The sequence below is a fragment of the Oncorhynchus mykiss genome, chromosome 3, assembly GCF_013265735.2.
Source record: "Oncorhynchus mykiss isolate Arlee chromosome 3, USDA_OmykA_1.1, whole genome shotgun sequence".
In the NCBI taxonomy this organism is placed as follows: domain Eukaryota; kingdom Metazoa; phylum Chordata; class Actinopteri; order Salmoniformes; family Salmonidae; genus Oncorhynchus; species Oncorhynchus mykiss.
In genome coordinates, this window is record NC_048567.1 from 5,469,973 (window position 1) to 5,492,245 (window position 22,273).

A 22,273-nucleotide genomic window follows, 5' to 3' on the forward strand; every position below is an offset into this window, starting at 1 on the left:
CTGGTGACATGAAAGTAGTATATTGGTGACATAGGAGTAGTATATTGGTGACATAGGAGTAGTATATTGGTGACATAGGAGTAGTATATTGGTGACAGGAGTAGGATATTGGTGACATATGAGTAGCGTATTAATGACATAGCAGTAGTATATTAATGACATAGAAGTAGTATATCAGTGACCTAGGAGTAGTATATTGTAGAATATGAGAAATTGTGTTTACTGGTCTTCCTGGGTTTCCTCTCTCTCCTGCAGCTCCAGCTGTTCCAATCAGACCCTGTTCACCGTCAACCCCATCAAGGCCTTGGTCTCCATCATTACCCTGCCATGGTAATGTGCACACTGATTCACAACACACTAAACAACAGCAGACGTTTACATCCACACAATGAAAAAAAGAAAGCACCATGGTAAACCTGGTTTTCCATCGGTTAAGACAAAATACCTAGTATACTGCACATAGAAAGGTTTCTACTGTACACTACATTTAGCTGTGTGAACGTGGTATCAACAGCTTCATTCACTTACCCTGTCCCCTCTGTAGGCTCTTGAGCCCTGGAAGAAAACAGAGATCAGATCAGATGGGATTATTTTAGATTGGTAACTCCAGCGCATCATGGTTCAGATATCAGATGGGATTATTTTAGACTGGTAACTCCAGCGCATCATGGTTCAGAGATCAGATGGGATTATTTTAGACCGGTAACTCCAGCGCGTCATGGTTCAGAGATCAGATTAGATGGGATTATTTTAGACAGGTAACTCCAGCGCGTCATGATTCAGAGGTCAGATTAGATGGGATTATTTTGGACAGGTAACTGCCCCAGGGTCATGGTTCAGAGGTCAGATTAGATGGTATTATTTTGGACAGGTAACTGCCCCAGGGTCATGGTTCAGAGATCAGATTAGATGGGATTATTTTGGACAGGTAACTGCCCCAGGGTCATGGTTCAGAGATCAGATTGGATGGGATTATTTTGGACAGGTAACTGCCCCAGGGTCATGGTTCAGAGGTCAGATTAGATGGGATTATTTTGGACAGGTAACTGCCCCAGGGTCATGGTTCAGAGGTCAGATTAGATGGGATTATTTTGGACAGGTAACTGCCCCAGGGTCATGGTAAAAGGTGATCTAAAAGCAGATGTTTCGAAGACATCTAATGGGAAACATTCCAGACCAGACGGTCTATAAACATAGATTTTTGGTTAGTCAGTAGTTCATCTGCTCACCTTGAGGCCTCTCCTCCCAGAACAGCCCTGTAGTCCCTGTGGGCCAGTGGGACCTGGTGGACCTCTCTCGCCCTGTGGCAAATCAGAGAGCGAGGACAAGGGTCATTGGTTTTAAGGTCAAAGGTCACAGGTTATTAAACTGACTTGTAGACCTTGCCCACCATCCACGATTCATATGTTTTGATTTGTCAGATGTCTGAATACCACACTGAGAATTATTCTTCCCTCCCTGAAAACACACACTTACAATTCCCCCCTCCTCGCCAGGGAAGCCAGGGTGTCCTTTCAGTCCTGGCTGACTCTGTAAGGAGAGAAACGAAAAACAAATGAGGAAACTGAAACTGCCAAAGGGAGGACTGATGAAGTACATAGACCCACATCTTCTTTACAGTATTTTAACAGTGTTAAATTACTGTGTCACGTCACATCTTAAACACTGTATAATTTTATAAAGAAGGCTCAGAGGGCCTCACCTTTGTCCCTGGGCGTCCTCTGTTGCCACGGATACCCTCATGTCCGGTGCACTTACACATCACATTGCAGCACTCCCTCTCAGCCACTGTGTCCTGGAGAGAGAAAGGGAGAGGGGGAAGAAAGAGGGGGAGAAGGAGAGAGTGGGATAGAAAGAGAGAGAATGAGACCATGTGTTATTAAATCCAATATGTCATTTGTTGACATACCCTCATAATTGGAGACACCTTTGGAGGCACTCATCTCAAAAGCCAATCTAAAAACAACCAATCACGTCACTGCTCTGTTTTTCTTGTCTCCAGTGGCTCCTGTTGCTAAGTACATTTCTAGCAAGTGACGACTCTATTTCATGGTGTACTATATCCCATTTCCCATGACCCCAGAGTTCTAGTTTTGATGCTTCCAACCTGACTGACAATTCCTTTCTGTCATTTCTGACATCCTTCAACAATGTTTCTGTTTAAAAAAGCAGAAACATTTGTCATTGTACTGTCATTGTACTGTATGACCCAAAATACTCAGACATATCAGAAATACTTCTCTATCCCTACAGCTGGGAATATGACTGGAAATGGAATTACTGTAGATAGAGACATAAAGGACTTACATGTCAGCCCAAAGAGTCTTAGCCAGTCTAAGTGACATACAGTATTACTACAACACAGGGAGATACAACTTAAAGGGTTGTTCTGATTCTGTTGTCACAAAATGATGAACCACTTACTATTTGTGTCAACAGGGTGTTTCCCAAATTGTGCATGCCAATGTTGAGGGGCTGCTTGTAGCCAAATCCTCGCCCAAACTCCACCATCTGAAGAAGGTTGGCATTTTGGACCCCTTCTAGGGCGACTGTAAGCAGGGCGTTGATACCTTTTCCGGAAATGTGACATGGAAGACAGAGATAAAAGTATAACCGATTTTAATGTTCATTTTTGTCTCATGAATGTTCTTAAATTTGTCCGTTTCGGTGGGTTTCCCCTGGTTCTTTAACCTTTAGTGCGGAGAAGTTCCGACTCTTGCTCCAGTTTCACCACGTCATCATCGAGTCCATCTGAGAAGATCACCAGCACCTAAAGGACAGAGTAGTTGTGACATTGTTATTACAATGTGAAATAACCAACAAAATATGTTATGAAATGAATATTTTTGGAGTCTGGGATCAACCACACAGGAGACATAATGTTTGGGCCCACCTTCACGCCAGCATTAGATTTCTGGAACTTATCACTGAAGGAGCGCAGGAGGAAGGAGTTGAAGTATGTTGTCTGGGAGGTCTGCAGGGCCATAACCTTCTCCACAATTTTCTCGTCGTACTTCTCGAAGTTGTAGTCGTAGAGAACCTTTCCGTCCTGCTCCACCACGCGGAAGCCAATGTTAGTCTCAATGGAACCATCTCCCGCCACGCAGCACAGGCCCTTCAGGTTGGACACATAGCGGATGATCTGTGGCAGGAAGGCCTGTAGCTGGGCTTGGCCATCGAAGAGCCCCTGGGCGGTGGCCCTGCGTGTAATATCGAACCCCATGGCGATGTCTATGGTGCAGTCTGTTGGACACAGACACACTCATTATTACTTATCATCCAAATGAACCCCTTTAACAAGTCCAAAAGCTTTATGTGTTAGGTTTACTCAAGGATAATATGAGACAATGTAAAATAGCCTGTTTTTCAAACACTAACAATCATTCTTTGACGAGGATTTTACATTGAGTCAGGAGAGACAGAGGAAATAAAACGTGCATACGGTTTACTCACCCGCTGGAGTGGAGGAGCATATAGTATCCACCACCTTCTTCTTGATCTTGTCCAGGCTGGCAAAGTCCTGCACAGAGAAGACCCTTTCCGGGTTGAGAGTGATTTGCCCAAGCTCAACAGGTTTGTGGTCTTTCCCGATACCGATGGCAAACACCTCAATGTTCATGGCCTTGAGCTTCTCTGCTTCATCAACAACATCATCATCTGAACGTCCGTCAGTGATCACAACCAGGTTCTGAGAGACCTTGGCATTGATACGGCTCCCTCTAGCTGGTTGGAAGTACTCTGTACGGATGTAGTGCAGGGCCTTTCCGATGTTCGTTGTGTACGGAATCTGCATCGTATTGTTTATCTGGATGTTCACCTCTGCTTCTGTGTAATACTCATTCAAGAAGAACTCCTTTTTAGGATCACTGCTGAACTGGGCGACTCCCACCCGGAAGGACTGCTCTGCAATGTTGAAGCTGGAAACAAGGTATGTGGCAAACTTCTTCATGATAGTGAAGTCGGTGGTGCTGATGCTCCCTGAGCTGTCAATCAACAGGACCAGATCCCCCTGCGTTTTTTCACAGACTAGGAGGAGAAGAGAAGACATCAGATCATGTTGAACCATCTAATTTCAAAATGCTTAAGCTACAAGGCTTTGTACTTTCAGCATAGATGTTTTTACAGTTGGATTCTGTCTTACCTGGTTTGCTGGTTTGGCAGAATTCAAAGGCAATATTTTTCTGCAATGTATTTAGTTTATGGAAGTCATCCACAAAGAAAACCTTATTCGTGTCCTCTGCCATGAGCTCAAGCTCTTGCTTATTTGCTCCAACCACTCCGATGCTATAGACTATGATCCCATTGTCCCGTAGCTCCTTGGCTGGCCCAGCTAGGCTATTGTGGTCAGTAGCCTCACCATCTGTGATCACCATCAACCACTGGGGAACATTTAGGGCCTTTCGCCCACCGTACTGTGCACCAAAATAACCCAAGGAATACTTGAGTGCCTTTCCAGTGTAGGTGTCTCCACTGGGCCCTCTAAGCTTTGTGATGGCACTATTGACGTCTCGCTTAGATTTGTATTCGTTGAGTGTGAATTTAGACTCGGGGTTGTTTGAAAAGACAATCAGACCATAGCGTGTCTGCTTCTCCCCAACAGAGGTTTCATTGACCACGGACATCATGAAGTTTTTCATTATGTCAAAATTATCTGAGCTGATGCTGGTGGAGCCGTCCACCAAGAAAATGATGTCTGCGATCTCCGTCCTCACACACTCTGGTGGAAGAGAAGAAGAGATAGAGGAAAATATCAATGTCAAAATCTAAGAAATGTGAACTCATTGTTGCTTTTAAGTAATGTTTCATGAAACAAGTGACACTCACCTCTCTCCGGATCACAGATTGCCAATGCCAGTTGGCTATCCAAAGCCTTGAGTGCATCAAAGTCCCTCTCGGAGTAGACCCTCTCCTGTGCGCCACTGATCTCCACTAACTGTGTATTGTTGGCATTGACCACCCCAATAGCGTAGATGATCACACCCTTGTCTTGAAGTTTCTTGGCAGGAGACATTACCTCATCCTGCGCCTCACCATCGGTTACGACAATCAGGAACTGCTTCACGTTAGTGCGCCCTCCTTTCGGTGGGTCAAAGAACTGTGAGGTGTAGGACAGGGCTTTGCCGGTGTGTGTGCCCCCGCCTATCTGTTGCATCGTTTGTAAATCCTGCAGCATGCCTTCCTTATCGTTATGCTTGTTGAGAGGGAAGATCACCTGTTGGCTGGTGCTGAACTGTATGATGCCCACGTGCACTTTATCCAGGCCTATGTCAGATTTGTTGATGATGGATTGCATTAAGACCTTCATCTTCTGGAAGTCTGGGTTGTTGATGCTACCTGAGCTGTCAATCAAGAAGAGGACGTCCCCCTTCATGTCCTTGCAAACTATGAATAGAGAACAAATATTAATTTAGCTGTCGTTATAGCTCAATGTGTGCTCATAATCAATCCCTGGAAAGAGACAAGGTGTTTCATATTTTTACTGAAATCAGAAAATAAATAAGATCTAACACTTAAAAACAATCGAGATGCCCTTACTATCAGGGGAGCAGATATCTGTGATGATGTCATTTTTTATTGGTTTCAGAGCGTCAAAGTTGTTGACAAAGAACTTCCTTTCTTGGCTGCCAGCAATCTCCAGCAGCTGTGTATCGTTAGCTAGCTTCACCCCAATGGCATATATGGTGATGCCCTGCGCCCTCAGCTTTGCTGCTTGATCCTTCACGTTGTCTTCAGACTCTCCGTCTGTGATGACAATGAGGTACTCGCGAACTTTGTGACTTCGGGTGGCCTTAGCCCGATCAAAGTGGGGACCCATAGAGTTCAGCGCTAATCCGGTCTTTGTCCCGCCTCCAAGTTGGATGATACCATCCACTGCTTTCTCCACTGAAGGTTTGTCAGGGTAGGTTGTCAAATCAAACTCAAGAGCTGGTGTATCAGAGAACTTTACCACACCCACGCGGATATGATACGGTCCGATGTGGAATGTGTTTATGAATTTGTTAATAAATGTCTTCATGTCAGCAAAGTCTAGTTGTTCAATACTCCCTGAGTGGTCGATCAGGAAGAACATGTCTGCTTCATCTGTCTGCAAACAGCCTAGAATCAAAAGAGAAAAGAAAGCACTAGTGTCATCTCGGAGATCACATTATATCTGTATCAACATTCTTTTACAAATTAAACAACAAGAAGCATTGTTAGTCATTTTGATCTCACTTTGCTTGGCAGTGTATGTCCTTGCGTTGTCTTTGACTGCTTTTTTAAGGATGTTGTAGCACACGCTCCTCTTCAGGCTCTTCTCCAGGGTCTTGAGCTTGGCATAGCTGTCCACATGCAATACGTGCTTGTTAGGGGGATCTGAAGCGATCTGTCTCAGCTCATTCTCGTCAGCATCCTTGATCCCCACTGCATAGACAGTGACGCCAGCTCTGCGCAGTGCAGCGGCATGAGAAGTTACGTTGTCCTGGGACTTTCCGGTGATGACTATCGCCACCTGCTGCACCCCCTGTTCTTTCCGGCTGCCCATCTCCTTGATAAACATCTTCTCCCTGGCATACTCCAGGGCCTCGCCAGTGTATGTGAGACCGTGACGGTGGGGCAGGATCTTGATGAACTGAAGGATATCTGTTTTTTCTTGGAAGGAGTTGAGGTAGACCTGGGCCGAGGCCTTGTTGCTATAGAGGACGATGCCCACCCTCACCCTTTTGCAGTCTATATCTAGGCCCTCCACTATCTTGTGGATGAATCCACGAACCAGCTGGAAGTTTGCAGTACTATTGCTCGAAGACTCATCAACTATAAACACAATGTCAGCCAGTGAAGCTTCACTGCAATCTGCAATAGATAGGAAATTGTTAGTCAACAGCAATCTGTTATCCTTTGTGTATAATGAGCAACTATTTCACAAGAGATCAGATATTCACTTAATTCAGCAAAAATCCACAAATGCCCTTACCGTCAGTCACAGTGACCACCTCTTCAGTCTCAAAGACAGTCTTTAGCACAGAGGTGATGGATGTAGTCTGGTAAAAGAATGGCGAGGTGGCCATTAACTTTAGCTCTGGAAGTGTAGATTCACCCAACCCGATAGACACAATGGTTGTCCCTTCAGATTTGATAGTACGTGCCACCTTCATCACGTTATCCTTCGAATCCCCCCCTGTCACCGTGACTAGAAACTGCCGGTAGCCTTGTTCATTACGGCCACCAGACGCTGTGGTGAAGAAGTGTGCACGGGCGTATTCCAGGGCATCGCCCAGGTGACGAGACCTGTTGGGACGCAGCGGCAGCCTGAATTTCCTAAGAGCTGCCAAGTACTCTTCCTTGGTGTTGTGGGTGTTCAGTAAGAACTCCACCTTGGTGTCCTGGGCAAACTGGGCCAGACCCAGGCGCATCGTTTTAGTGCTCGGGTTGAGTTGGTGTACCAGTCGCATCAGAAGGGTTCTGACCAGCTGGAAGTCTGCCTGCATCATATTGCTGTCCACCAGGAAGAAGATATCAGAGAACTTTGGGATTAGAGCTGAAAAAATAAAGAATAATTGCTATGACAACAGTGTGAATGTATGTCATATTTTATTTTCATTTTTAGAAATGGTCCTTTGAATGTTGACTTTAATGTTGGCACAAGCGGCCGTAACCAATGTCTGCTTCTCAAGGTTGCATACTTTTGCTTAGAATGGTATCCCATGGTAGAACAACTTGGATTACATAGTTTGCAAGTTCAACATTCACAATTTGTTACAACATACAGTATGTTTCCTTATAAAAGTCCCTTACCCATCCTCTGGTTCTCCATGGTAACACAGACAGTCTGCAACAGACCCTGAGAAAGTGTTTGTAGGGCCTGGAAATGTTCTATGTTGACCACGAAATGCTCATGGGGCCTGTTAGCGATATCCTTCAGCTCGGTGATGTTGGCTGCTCCAACTCCAATAGCAAACACAATGACCCCTTGCTGCCTTAGCGCCTTGGCTGGCAGCGTTACCTTGTCCGCAGACGCCCCGTCGGTGAGCACCACAGCAATCTGAGGCACCCTCTGATCAGCGCGGCTACCGTTGGCCTTGGTGAAAAACTCTTCCCGAAGGACAGTAATGGCTTTGCCGGTGGCTGTGCCTCCCTCGAGCTGTACAAGCCCGTCCACATGCTCCAGTAGGGCCCTTTGGTCCATATGTTCCCCCAAATGGAATTGCTTCTGGATCTCATTACTGAACTGGGCCAGTCCTATGTGAACCTTGTCCGCTCCGATATCCAGCCCCTCGATGAAGCTGTGGAGAAACCTCCGAACCTCCTGGAAGTTGTCTTTGCTGATGCTGGAAGAGCCATCCACAAGGAACACAATGTCAGCCAATGTGGCGTTGAGGCACTCTGGAGATTAAGGAAAATAATAATATAATTCATTTTGTAAAGAATATTTTTCAAATGGAAACAATAAATACACTGTTATAGTACCTTGTACCACTTTGGATATTGATCTCTTTGCCTCATCTACGGTAGTACATAGCCCCTGGATGAGGCTCTGGGAGATCCCCTGCAGCGCAGCAAAGTCCGACACGCTGTACACGTGCTGGTTGTGAGGTGTAGTGGCAATCTCCTTCAGCTGATCTTCGTCTGCTTCTTTGATCCCGATGGCGTACAGCGTGACGCCCTGCTTCTTCAGCTTAAGGGCATGCAGCCCCACATTGTCCATTGATTTACCGTCAGTGATCACCACGCCGATCTGGGGCACGTTCTCATTCACCCGGCTCCCTGCGCGGTCAACAAAGAGCTCGTTCAGTAGGAAGTCCAGGCCCAGGCCCGTGTTGGTTTCACCACCCATATAACGCAGGTTGTTAATGTACTGCAGGATGTCCTGTTTGTCCTGGAAGGTGTTGAGGAGGAACTCGGTGCGTGGTGTGTTGCTGTACTGGACCAAACCGATGCGCACCTGGTCGGGGGCCACGTCAAAGCTGTTGACCAGCGTGTACAAGAACTGGTGAATCTGTTTGAAGTTCTCTGAGCCGATGCTCCATGAACCGTCCACCAGGAAGACGATGTCGGCCACAGCCTCTTCCTTGCAGACTGGGAGGGGAATAAAATAGTCGTCAGCCAATGGAATTCCGTACAAGTGTCTAAACCACAAGGTTTTTTGTGCATTGGATGAGCAATGAAAGCAATTAATCAATAAATCAATCTATTAATCAAATATTATTTTTATTGTGCTTTTATAAAAACCCATTTCTTATAACTGCTCAGCAGTCTAAAGCCCCAAAGAGTTGGTCATAATTTTGCATTTGTGTGGTATTTCTTCAATGCTTCTATGTTTATGCCATTCTGGACTGTGGTCTGCATTCTGGAATGATTCAGATGTCAGGAGACAAACATGCTTACCTGTTTTTTGTGCTCCGTTAACCAGAAAACATGTTGCTATGGTGAAGATGGCCAGGAGGCCCTGTGTCCCCTCCATGTTGGAACGTTTCTCTAGTCTCTCTCCTTGAACATAAACATGGACAGATCAACTGTTGGAACACAGAAAGTTGCTGTTTATCAGATCAAGTTGTGTTGACAACAGATTCAACTGAAATGTGGTTAGATCTAATTTAAACATAGCATCCTGTGACATCCTGGCCTTCATTTATAAATGTTTCTTACACGATAACAGATTATTTTGCTCTACTCATGCTCATGCTCAGGGTTGGGGAGTAGGATTACATGTACAGATACATCTGAAAAACGACATGATTACTTCAAGGATTATTTTTAAATTCAGAAAGGATGTTTCTGCGAAATAAACAAATCTAACACTTCTGTTTTTTTTCAATGACATTCAAATCAGCATTGAAAAAAAGGAGCAAGTTTAAGTTTGTTCTACCTGAGCGAGTCTGACCAAAAATCAGAGACCAATATGATGGCACACCAAATGTGTTTGATGGATTGCGGAAAAAGAGCAGGAATGGGCTTCTGTAGTCTACAGTCAAAGCTATGTCTTCCAATGGTGCGACTGCTGTCGGCTTCAAAAGATTATCCAACTTGAATGCTTGGCGGTAAGGATGACAGCAGTGGTCTAGTCTACGGCGATACGGATATCACTTATTATTGATATCTACATAGCGCATTGATGTGAATCACACTGCTGCTCTCTCTTTTAGCTATTTGCGCCTTATGGATTGTTGTTGTTGTGGATGGCTGTTCCCAAATCTATACGTGTATTTGAACCCAATAAATGTTTGAATTCAAGAAGTTAAAGCTGCCTATCAATCATTGTTTTTGAAACCAGTGGACAGCCGGTGAAAAATGTGGTCTTGCAACATCTGCATAATGCGGATCCCAGTCTATGGAATAAAGGTGGGGCTTTTATTGCTCAATCTAATTCATGCTAATCCCAAAAAATTCCATAGGCCTAATGGACACATGCTCAACCTTGTACACTTTTAATAGACTTACAAGGGACAATATGTAGTTGCTACATCCATTTTTAGACTTATAAATTGTATGTATATGTGCCTCATGAGCTTAATTCAACTGTCACACTTGTCATGACGTTGCCCTCTTTGGGTACAGCAAGCCCCATCCCCCTCTCCCTGCCTCCTACAACTCGGCTGCTGTGGTCAGAGAGGTCGTAAATTCCTGGAAGAGATTATCTCCTCATGGCCACAGTATAGTGACAGAGTGAATTTTCAGAACAAAGGAATTTCTTCCAACTCACAGAACTTGAGGTCTGAACAACATTTATGTTCCGGAGAAGGTATAAAAGATCGGTGAAGAATCCAGCTACGAACTGGTCCGTTTGGTACAAGTTTGTAAAACTCATGAGAGACGGTGCGGCCACATTACCATAACACTGTTAATATAATAGCCTCAGATATGAGGTTTACATCTAATTGTTGTATAAGATGAACGAGTGAGGATGATACTGTAAAATTGTGTAATGTGATTTTGGACTGTTTAATGAAGGAAACTCCAATTCCCTTTTGAGTTTTACTAAATCAGAGGACCGCCCATGAGCCCAGTTCGGGTCGGGCATCCTGGGACAGGCCCTTTTCTGCAACTCACGAATAAAACCCCAACTTTGAGAAGTTTTCAACAGACCATGTTTTCTCTCAATCACGAGAGGACAAAGGTTGCAGATGATTGCTGAATCTTTTAACCATACCACGTGGTTAAACTCTTAAGACTATCGATACCGACAGAATAAGAACAAGTCTTTGATATTAATTACTACTCTGCAGCTAGGAATTCGGTATCATTGAACGTGAAGAACGACAACCGCCGAAACATGAATGAATGTCACTCTGAACCAACCACTCTAACCACGACAGAGAGAGACGGACAATCCTACAAAATAAACAAACTTTTCAACAGTGATCAAGACAACACACTGAGCGTAAATATATATATTGATTGCAATTGTTCCCGAATGAGTGAGCGTTCATGTGCAAAGGATTAGCATTTCAATTGTTATAATTATCACTCTGTAGTGACTTCTCAGCTGACCCCCACTCCCCTTTTGTCTAACAAGTCGCCATGCCGGTTTACACATTCCCCCTATCATTTCTTGTAAACATATTTACTTGTTTGTTTATGCACTTCTGTGATTGTTTAGTTAGTTAAGAAATAAATGATTTAAGACAATTGATGTATGACTCATAGTGAAGACTGGGTTCATGCAGATAGGCAACAATTTACGACGTTTGGAATGAGACTAACGTGAGGTAAAATAATTAATTAATTAATTCGAAGACTAATTGATCAGATATAAAATATCTGAAAAGTTATATTAGGAAATGATAACTTTGTAATCTGAATAATTTCCTTGGTGCCCCGACTTCCTAGTTAATTACAGTTACATGATTAATCAGTTGATCGTGTAATAATAATTACAGAGAATCTTTGATAAAAACAATAAGTCTTCAATTTAATGATAGTAAAGACACGACACTCTCCATGAGAACTCAAAATATGGCGCAGTGGTTAAGGGCACTGTACTGCAGCGCCAGCTGTGCCATCAGAGACTCTGGGTTTGCGCCCAGGCTCTGTCGTAAACCGGCCGCGACCGGGAGGTCTGTGGGGCGACGCACAATTGGCCTAGCGTCGTCCGGGTTAGGGAGGGCTTGGTCGGTAGGGATGTCCTTGTCTCATCACCAGCGACTCCTGTGGCGGGACGGGCGCAGTGCGTGCTAACCAAGGTTGCCAGGTACACAGTGTTTCCTCCGGCACATTGGTGCGGCTGGCTTCCTGGTTGGATGTGCGCTGTGTTAGAGAAGCAGTGTGGCTGGTTGGGTTGTGTATCAGAGGACGCATGACTTTCAACCTTCGTCTCTCCCGAGCCCGTACAGGAGTTGTAGCGATGAGACAAGATAGTAGCTACTACAACAATTGGATACCACAAAATTGGGGGGAAAAACTCTATAAGAATGTTTTACTCCATTGTTTGTAAACATTGTAAATGTAATCCAACACTGCCTCATATCATGGATGATCAGTCATTTTGATATCATGGATATCATCTTTGTCTATTAATCTGAGTGGTTACATTAGCTTTTTATCAAAACAGAGCAAAACAGCAACCGTTTTGTTATTGTTTCATCTGTGGATTTGCCATTTAAACATCTGCATATTATCAAGATATTAAAGTGTCACCAACAAAAAGGTAAACAATAGGCCTATAGCAAGTGCAGCATATGACATTCATTTTTCCCATGTACATTGCACTTTTCAGTAGTGCTCAAAGCATGCCATTCCATGAGCGAAGAATTCATCTTTCAACTCAAATCAATGAGCCCAATCAATCCTCCATGACAACAAAATCATAAACAACAGAGTAGAGCTGGCTAATAAGGCCTTCATTTTGGAGTCATGCTCAGATAAAACAATTTGGCTAATCTATACTTTCATATTTCCAAGTCCTATTCTTGAAGATCAAGGGGCATAACATTTATTGGAATGACTGGAATTCTGATAGATTTTTAATGTAAAAATAAAATTGAATCGTATATATGTAGTAGAAAGTGATGGGTTAGAAGAAGCCCACAAAACCAACCCATAAAGTAAAATTTAACATCCATATATGGCCAGCTATGTAAACTTTAACATTGATTTATCCTGCAATAGATGTTGATCAATTGGTAACATACATTTTTGGCTTCTTCTAATGCCGCTTAAGGGAAAGTAACCAAAACGTAACGAAATGTAATCAGATTACATTACTGAGTTTGAGTAATCCAAAAGTTACATTACTGATTACAATTTTGTACAGGTAACAAGTAACTAACGCATTACATTATTTAGAACGTAACCTACCCATCCCTGCTCATGCATGTGTAACAGTGTTGCTTCCGTCACTCTCCTCACCCCAACCTGGGCTAGAAAATAGGGATCCTATGAACACATCAACAACTGCCTCAGACGAAGCATCGTTACCCATCGCTCCACAAAAGCCTTTACATTAGTACCTTGGACCACTGCAGAGCAAGGGAAACAACTACTTCAAGGTCTCAGAGAGTGTTGTCACCGATTGAAATGCCACTAGCGCGCACCACTAACTAGCTAGCTAGTTATTTCACACTGGTTACATATCAGTGCCTAAATTAGATCACATTTTTTAAATAGTTTGTGGCAATGTGGAGGTGGAGGAAAGGGTACTGTGACAATTTGTGTCATACAGTAAAATCAAGGTCAAACATGTAATGACTTCAGAGCACAGTTGGCCAAACATGAAGCATCTGGATGAAATGGATTTCTCTGGGTTGCTGCTCTGTAAATAGATAGCCAATCAGTTCCAGAGGCAGTGCATCGACAACATCTAAGGGCCCTGATGGCTTGTGTGTGTGTGTTTGTGCGTGTTTGTATTAATGTGTGCGTGTGTCTATGTGTGTTTGCACACGATTGCACATGCATGTGTGTGTGCGTGTGCATGTACCTCAGAAGTGTGGGCGATGACACTGGATTGATGGATTGACTGGATTGGCATACTCTTGACTGATAATATTTAATCATATTTTGAGTGAATTGGCAGTAGAGTTGTTTCCATGTTACTCTAAATTGAGTAAATTACAGTTTGTAGAGTTAAATATAAACACCGAATAGAGTAGAAATAACTCTCAAATCAAATCAAATTTTATTTGTCACATACACATGGTTAGCAGATGTTAATGCGAGTGTAGCGAAATGCTTGTGCTTCTAGTTCCAACAATGCAGTAATAACCAACAAGTAATCTAACTAACAATTCCAAAACTACTGTCTTATACACAGTGTAAAGGGGATAAAGAATATGTACATAAGGATATATGAATGAGTGATGGTACAGAGCAGCATAGGCAAGATACAGTAGATGGTATTGAGTACAGTATATACATGAGGTATGTAAACAAAGTGGCATAGTTAAAGTGGCTAGTGATACATGTATTACATAAAGATGCAGTCGATGATATAGAGTACAGTATATACGTATGCATATGAGATGAATAATGTAGGGTAAGTAACATTATATAAGGTAGCATTGTTTAAAGTGGCTAGTGATACATGTATTACATAAGGATGCAGTCGATGATATAGAGTACAGTATATACGTATGCATATGAGATGAATAATGTAGGGTAAGTAACATTATATAAGGTAGCATTGTTTAAAGTGGCTAGTGATATATTTACATCATTTTCCATCAATTCCCATTATTAAAGTGGCTGGAGTTGAGTTAGTGTCAGTGTCAGTGTGTTGGCAGCAGCCCCTCAATGTTAGTGGTGGCTGTTTAACAGTCTGATGGCCTTGAGATAGAAGCTGTTTTTCAGTCTCTCGGTCCCAGCTTTGATGCACCTGTACTGACCTCGCCTTCTGGATGATAGCGGGGTGAACAGGCAGTGGCTCGGGTGGTTGATGTCCTTGATGATCTTTATGGCCTTCCTGTAACATCTGGTGGTGTAGGTGTCCTGGAGGGCAGGTAGTTTGCCCCCGGTGATGCGTTGTGCAGACCTCACTACCCTCTGGAGAGCCTTACGGTTGTGGGCGGAGCAGTTGCCGTACCAGGCGGTGATACAGCCCGCCAGGATGCTCTCGATTGTGCATCTGTAGAAGTTTGTGAGTGCTTTTGGTGACAAACCAAATTTCTTCAGCCTCCTGAGGTTGAAGAGGCGCTGCTGCGCCTTCTTCACGATGCTGTCTGTGTGAGTGGACCAATTCAGTTTGTCTGTGATGTGTATGCCGAGGAACTTAAAACTTGCTACCCTCTCCACTACTGTTCCATCGATGTGGATAGGGGGGTGTTCCCTCTGCTGTTTCCTGAAGTCCACAATCATCTCCTTAGTTTTGTTGACGTTGAGTGTGAGGTTATTTTCCTGACACCACACTCCGAGGGCCCTCACCTCCTCCCTGTAGGCCGTCTCGTCGTTGTTGGTAATCAAGCCTACCACTGTTGTGTCGTCCGCAAACTTGATGATTGAGTTGGAGGCGTGCGTGGCCACGCAGTCGTGGGTGAACAGGGAGTACAGGAGAGGGCTCAGAACGCACCCTTGTGGGGCCCCAGTGTTGAGGATCAGCGGGGTGGAGATGTTGTTGCCTACCCTCACCACCTGGGGGCGGCCCGTCAGGAAGTCCAGTACCCAGTTGCACAGGGCGGGGTCGAGACCCAGGGTCTTGAGCTTGATGACGAGCTTGGAGGGTACTATGGTGTTGAATGCCGAGCTGTAGTCGATGAACAGCATTCTCTCATAGGTATTCCTCTTGTCCAGATGGGTTAGGGCAGTGTGCAGTGTGGTTGAGATGGCATCGTCTGTGGACCTATTTGGGCGGTAAGCAAATTGGAGTGGGTCTAGGGTGTCGTGTAGGGTGGAGGTGATATGGTCCTTGACTAGTCTCTCAAAGCACTTCATGATGACGGAAGTGAGTGCTACGGGGCGGTAGTCGTTTAGCTCAGTTACCTTAGCTTTCTTGGGAACAGGAACAATGGTGGCCCTCTTGAAGCATGTGGGAACAGCAGACTGGTATAGGGATTGATTGAATATGTCCGTAAACACACCGGCCAGCTGGTCTGCGCATGCTCTGAGGGCGCGGCTGGGGATGCCGTCTGGGCCTGCAGCCTTGCGAGGGTTAACACGTTTAAATGTCTTACTCACCTCGGCTGCAGTGAAGGAGAGTCCGCTCTAAAAATGTAACTCTGCAACAAGAGTTATTTTTACTCTATTTAGACTGGGACCAAATTATATATTTTGTAGAGTATAATTGTATTCAATTTACTCAGATAAATTTACTGTGTAGGAGAACCCTTTAAAGAACCCTTTTTGGTTCCATGAATAATCCTTTCCATAGAGGGTGCTACATGGAAAAAGGGTTCCACCTAAAAACCAAAAAGGTTTCTACATAGAACCAAAAAGGGTTCTTCTATGGGGATATCCGAAGAATCCCAGCATCATATGGTGCTAACACCCCAGCATCATAAGGTGCTAACACCCCAGCATCATAAGGTGCTAACATCCCAGCATCATAAGGTACTAACATTCCAGCATCATAAGGTGCTAACATCCCAGCATCATAAGGTGCTAACACCCCAGCATCATAAGGTGCTAACATCCCAGCATCATAAGGTGCTAACATCCCAGCATCATAAGGTGCTAACATCCCAGCATCATAAGGTGCTAACATCCCAGCATCATAAGGTACTAACATCCCAGCATCATAAGGTGCTAACATCCCAGCATCATAAGGTACTAACATCCCAGCATCATAAGGTGCTAACATCCCAGCATCATAAGGTGCTAACATCCCAGCATCATAAGGTGCTAACATCCCAGCATCATAAGGTGCTAACATCCCAGCATCATAAGGTACTAACATCCCAGCATCATAAGGTACTAACATCCCAGCATCATAAGGTACTAACACCCCAGCATCATAAGGTGTCATCCATTGACAAACTTCATTAGTGAACAAACATACTTTAACAGGGGAATGGTCTATTATGCAACTGTACAGCATGGTGATTAATGGTGGGTAGTATGATAAGCATGATCTGCAGTAGTCTGGAGTGTCTGTGAAATACTGTTACAGCATCCAGCTGGCAGGAGGCTCCACTACCAGTGAACACCATTTATCTACAACCAACACACCCATTTTGGGAACAAAGACTGTCACAGAATGTTTGAGAAAGTTATCCAAATGTTCTCAGAACATGATTTTGGCAAATGGACAAGAATTTCTTACAATTAATTTCAAGCACATGCACGTACGCACACATACCATTCTACTGTTTATTTTTGATCCGGTTTATCCACGGCAAAGAGATATATTTTCCATAATAATTTGAACCTAATTAATTTGTTCAATACACTCTTCAAACATGTTGAACATACAAGTTGCGCATGCTGTCTATAGCCTAACTATAATCAACAAGGCAGCTGTATTATCTTTGTAGCCCTAAATGTTTAACATTTCAGAGTAGACTATTCACTTGCTGAACTTAAATGAACGCAAACTGTGACGACAGGTAGGCCTCTCCAATGGACACTGTAGTGGCTTAACACTTAGTACTTATTTATATAATAAGAAAGACAAGCAACTGAACTGGAGCTTCACTTTTACTCAAGCGTTAGTACCAGAATAACATAGAACAACACTGCGCATGACCAAGGGTGCTCCATCCTTAAAGGGGACATCAGTAATTAACAGAACATGACATTCCTTCTCTTATACAATCAGAGTTACTTTTACCAAACCACAACTGAAACATTTCCCAGAACTTGTAGTTATTCTGCATATTTTAATTTGAACAGTTCGTGTTTGTTTGTTTGTTTATAAGTCTAGTCTGTCTGGTGGACAGTGCCTTCGTTCTGGGTAGCGCCTCGGATTGTCTGGAGGCTCTTGAACATCCTCAGTGTGTGCTTGTTCCATTATAGCTTCTGCTATAGCAGCACCTTCATCAACACGTTCCCTTCTTTCAGCCTGGGGTCTCTTTACTGCCCCACCATCCTCTACAGTTCCCTGTGTGTCACTCTCAGGATCTCTCTGTGCCTTTTCCCTCTCGATTGTTGTGCTGTTTTCCGTGGAATGCATTTGGTTAATGTGACGCTGCCACATTATGTCTGGGCTCACTTGAACCTGGTAAGTTCTGGGTCCCGTTTGTGTGTCTCGCACCATCACCTCCTGTCCTGTTTGGAGATGCCGCTCCCGGCCACCGGAGAGCATCTTGGCTTGTTTGTTCAGCACTTCATTACGCCTGTTTGGCTTCATGATGTCCAGCTGTGTGCGGAGAGGCCTCCCGAACATCAGTGCGGCTGGGCTTTCATTTGTCGTGGCATGTGGGGTGTTTCGGTAGAAGGCCAGGAACTTGGCCAGTTTTGTTTGCAAAGTCCCTTCGTCTCGTTTTGCTGCACGGAGTCCTTGCTTTAGGGTTTGCACAAAGCGTTCTGTCAGCCCATTGGTGGCAGGGTGGTACGGAGCTGAGGTTGAGTGTTTGATTCCATTTACTGACATGAATCTTGTAAACTCGTCACTTACAAACGCTTGCGCGTCACTTACCAGCTGCAGTGGCAAACCGAAGCGTGCAAACGTTGTTCTGAGACACTATCGTCTGAGATGAGGTGGAGGAGTCAGTGCAAAACACCTCTGGCCATTTGGAATGGGCATCAACTATAACCAGAAACATGTGCTTTTCAAAGGGACCAGCGTAGTCCACATGAATTCTCTGCCATGGCTCTGCGGGCCATTCCCATGGGTGGACTGGGACAGGAGCAGGCATGTGGAGGGTTTCCAAACACCCGCTACAGTTCTTTGCCATATTTTCTATCTGTTGGTCCAGACCTGGACACCAGAAGTGGCTCCTTGCGAGCAGCTTCATTTTGACAATTCCAACATGACCTTCATGTAGTTGCTGCAATACTAGATGTTGGCATTTCTGGGGTATCATGACTCTCATTCCCCACATCAAACATCCTTGGTACGTTGTAATTTTGTTTCTCCGCTGGAAATACGGAGTCAGCTCCTTTCTGCCAGTAGCTGGCCATCCTGATGTTGTGGGTGTATACTTTTGACAAGGTCACATCTTTCCTTGTCTCCTGTTTGATAACTGTGCTTGTGACCGGTAGGGCCTCGAGCTGAGCGGTATGGAACATGTCCACTGCATCCACCCTCCTTTGTCTTTCTCTTGTACACGGCAGTCTGGATAATCCATCTGCATTTGTGTGGAGGGATGACGGCTTAAACTCAATGTCATACATATGACTGGCAAGGAACAGGGCATATCGCTGTAACCTGGCTGCTGTCATTGCCGGAATGCCTTTCTTTGGACTGAAAATAGAAAGCAACGGCTGGTGATCTGTAACCAGTGTGAAACGCTTGCCATATAGGTATGGGTGGAATTTCTTGACGCCCCACACTAGTGCCAGTGCTTCTTTGTCGATTTGTGAGTAGTTTTTCTATGCATCATTCAATGTTCGTGATGCGAATGCAACTGGCCTCTCTGACCCATCTTTCAGTGTGTGTGAAAGGACGGCCCCTAAGCCATAAGGGGACGACGCATCACAAGCCAACTTCACTGGCATTTCAGGGTCGTAATGCATCAGAACCTGTTCAGATGTTATGAGCCGTTTTGCCTCCAGAAATGCATTTTCACACTGCTCTGTCCACCGCCATGTCCTATTCTTTTCCAGGAGCTGATTTAGAGGCTGGAGTACTGCTGAAAGGTTTGGGAGGAATCTTCTGTAGTAATTGATCAGTCCCGTGAAAGATCTCACTTCTGTGATATTTTGTGGTCGTGGTGCCTGTACCACTGCCTTGATTTTGTCCTGTGTTTTGTGCAATCCATTGCAGTCAATTTCATGTCCACAGAAGACAATCTTGTCTTTGAAGAACTCACACTTCTGTAAGTTTGCCTGTAGACCATACTCTTTCAGTCTTTTCAGGACCTCTTCCAGGTTAGCCAGGTGCTCTTTGTCATTGCGTCCTGTTATGATCATGTCATCCAGGATACATTGGGTTCCTGGGATTCCTTGCAAAATGTGGTCAATAGTTCATTGCCAAATGGCTGGGGCCGATGCAATGCCAAAAACCAGGCGGTTATACCTGTATAGACCTTTGTGTGTGTTTATTGTCAGGTACTGTTTGGAACTCTCTTCAACCGGTAGCTGCAGGTAAGCCTGTTTCAGATTGATTTTACTGAAGTGTTTCCCACCAGCTAGTGCAGCGAAGATGTCATCCAGACGTGGCAGGGGGTATTGGTCCACATGCAACATTGAATTCACAGTTACCTTGAAGTCCCCACACATTCTAACAGACCCGTCTTTCTTCACAATAGGAACTATGGGTGTGGCCCATTCGCTTCTGTCCACTTTCGTCAGGATCCCTGTATCCTGCAAGCGATCGATTTCCGCTTCCACCTTTGGTCTCAGGGAGTATGGAACAGATCTGGCTTTGCAGAATTTGGGGGTTGCATCATCTCGCAGTACAAGTTTGGCTGTGAAGCCTTTTACTGTTCCCATCTAATCACTGAAAACTGTGTTGTATTTCTTCCACAAGTGTTCCAGTGTTTGGTCTGTGCCTTTCTCTTTGGACTGGAACGTGTGGAGCATTTTCAACTCACACCAGGTCAGATTTATTTTTGAAAGCCATTCCCTGCCAAATAATGGGGGGGCCAGTTCCAGGCACCACATACAGCTGTAACTGCTGTGTTTGCCCCCCATACCGCACTCTGACCTGCAATGCCCCCATTGGGCTCAATCTCTCTCCTGAGTAGGTCTTCAGCAACACATGTGTTCTTCAGCTTGATAGCCTTGAAGTGCTCATTGTAGACAGTAGTGGAAATTATAGACACTGCAGATCCTGTTTCCAGCTCCATTTTGAGGGGTTTGCCTTCGATATCTGGTGTCACCCATATCATGCTACTGCTGGGAGAAATCACTGTGTTTAACTCCATTGTACCAATGAATCGTTCATCTGAATCACTGCCACTGTTCTCTGCTAGTGCATTCACAGACCCTTTATTTTTTTCAGTTTTCCTGTTGTGACTGAATTTTGCTCTGCATGCTCTTTGAATGTGCCCCCTTCTACTGCATTTGTGACAAATTTCGTCTTTAAAACGGCAGTCCTCTGCTCTGTGACCATCTGTCACACCTGTTGCATTTTTCGGCCACACGGGGGCGCTATCGGCTGTTTGAAAACTTATGCAGAGAAGTTTGTGAAAGGCCAGTAATTATTTTACTTTGCAACTCAACTGCATCTTTAGTCGCGATTTCCATTGTCACAGCAATTTCAACAGCCTTTGCAAACGTGAGATCTGATTCTGTGAGCAAACGTTTCTGAATGTGTTCATGTTTCAGTCCACAAACAAATCTATCCCTTAATGTGTCATTTAGGTTCTCTCCAAACTGGCAATGTTCCGACAGTTTCTTCAACTCAGCTACATATGTACTAACACCCCCTCATTCTGATCTCTCTTGTGGAAACGAAAACTTTCAGCGATGAGGAGTGGTTTAGGTGATAGGTGATTTTGCAATATCTCCACAATCTCTGTGAATGTTTTATTGGAGGGCTTCAGAGGGGCAGTCAGATCTCTTAGCAAACTGTACGTTTTTGGGCCAATTAAACTCGAACAATGCTGGTACTCTCTTGTTATCAGCAATGAAGTACTGTTCCAGTCGTTCAATGTAACTTGCCCAGTTTTCTTGCGTGTCATCAAACACATGCTAGCCATTCTCTTTAACTCCGGCTCCACGGGTCTTTGATATGCCGTCTCGTTCTCGTCAGCTCTCCCCTCGTCTTCACTGCTTTCTAGCTGTTGTGCTACAGGGTCAAAATCTTCCTCTCTTCCTACGAGCTCCATCTGTATTCGTGATGCACACTGCAGGTAATCATCCTCGTCGCCATTGTAGTGGTTTAACACTTAGTACTTATTTATATAATAAGAAAGACTCTGAAGACAAGCAATTGAACTGGAGCTTCATATTCACTCAAACGAGTTAGTACCAGAATAACATAGAACAACACTGCGCATGACCAAGGGTGCTCCATCCTTAAAGGGGACATCAGTAATTAACAGAACATAACAGACACCATCAATAGAGGGATTTGTGATCAATTCACTTCAGCCACGATTATTTTACATTTACATTTTTTTACTTAACTTTGCACTTAAAATAACATCCTCAAAACCACCCATTGAATTCAAAAGTGTGTCTATAAAAACCTATATTATGTTTCCAAGTATGTCCCTCAAAAGGATAATTAGGCATATACACTGAGACATTGTGAGCTAATTCGTTAAATCACAACATGTTTGTATTATTTAAATGTAGACGAGGTTTGCATGCACAACAAACA

General features: G+C 44.2%; 1 protein-coding gene across 3 annotated transcripts in view; it reads right to left on the reverse strand.

Annotated features, from left to right (window-relative positions):
* Positions 1-22,273, reverse strand: part of LOC110517595 (collagen alpha-6(VI) chain) — a 34,998-nt gene that overhangs the window by 12,447 nt on the left and 278 nt on the right. For 2 of the 3 annotated variants that reach the window (XR_005040245.1, XM_036966701.1), the window contains exons 2-18: positions 9,364-9,465; positions 8,446-9,054; positions 7,774-8,361; positions 6,953-7,516; positions 6,214-6,831; positions 5,536-6,096; positions 4,825-5,382; positions 4,142-4,717; positions 3,454-4,026; positions 2,894-3,243; positions 2,692-2,770; positions 2,425-2,570; positions 1,703-1,795; positions 1,477-1,530; positions 1,230-1,301; positions 529-555; positions 224-322 (exon numbers count right to left, since the gene is read on the reverse strand). Coding sequence is in view for 2 of the 3 variants with exons in the window: in XM_036966701.1 (XP_036822596.1) it covers positions 224-322; positions 529-555; positions 1,230-1,301; positions 1,477-1,530; positions 1,703-1,795; positions 2,425-2,570; positions 2,692-2,770; positions 2,894-3,243; positions 3,454-4,026; positions 4,142-4,717; positions 4,825-5,382; positions 5,536-6,096; positions 6,214-6,831; positions 6,953-7,516; positions 7,774-8,361; positions 8,446-9,054; positions 9,364-9,439 (5,643 nt within the window). In the remaining variant the exon portion in view is untranslated. Of the gene's footprint in view, positions 1-223; positions 323-528; positions 556-1,229; positions 1,302-1,476; positions 1,531-1,702; positions 1,796-2,424; positions 2,571-2,691; positions 2,771-2,893; positions 3,244-3,453; positions 4,027-4,141; positions 4,718-4,824; positions 5,383-5,535; positions 6,097-6,213; positions 6,832-6,952; positions 7,517-7,773; positions 8,362-8,445; positions 9,055-9,363; positions 9,492-22,273 lie in introns of all 3 variants that reach the window. The other variant, XM_036966706.1, reaches the window with a different exon arrangement.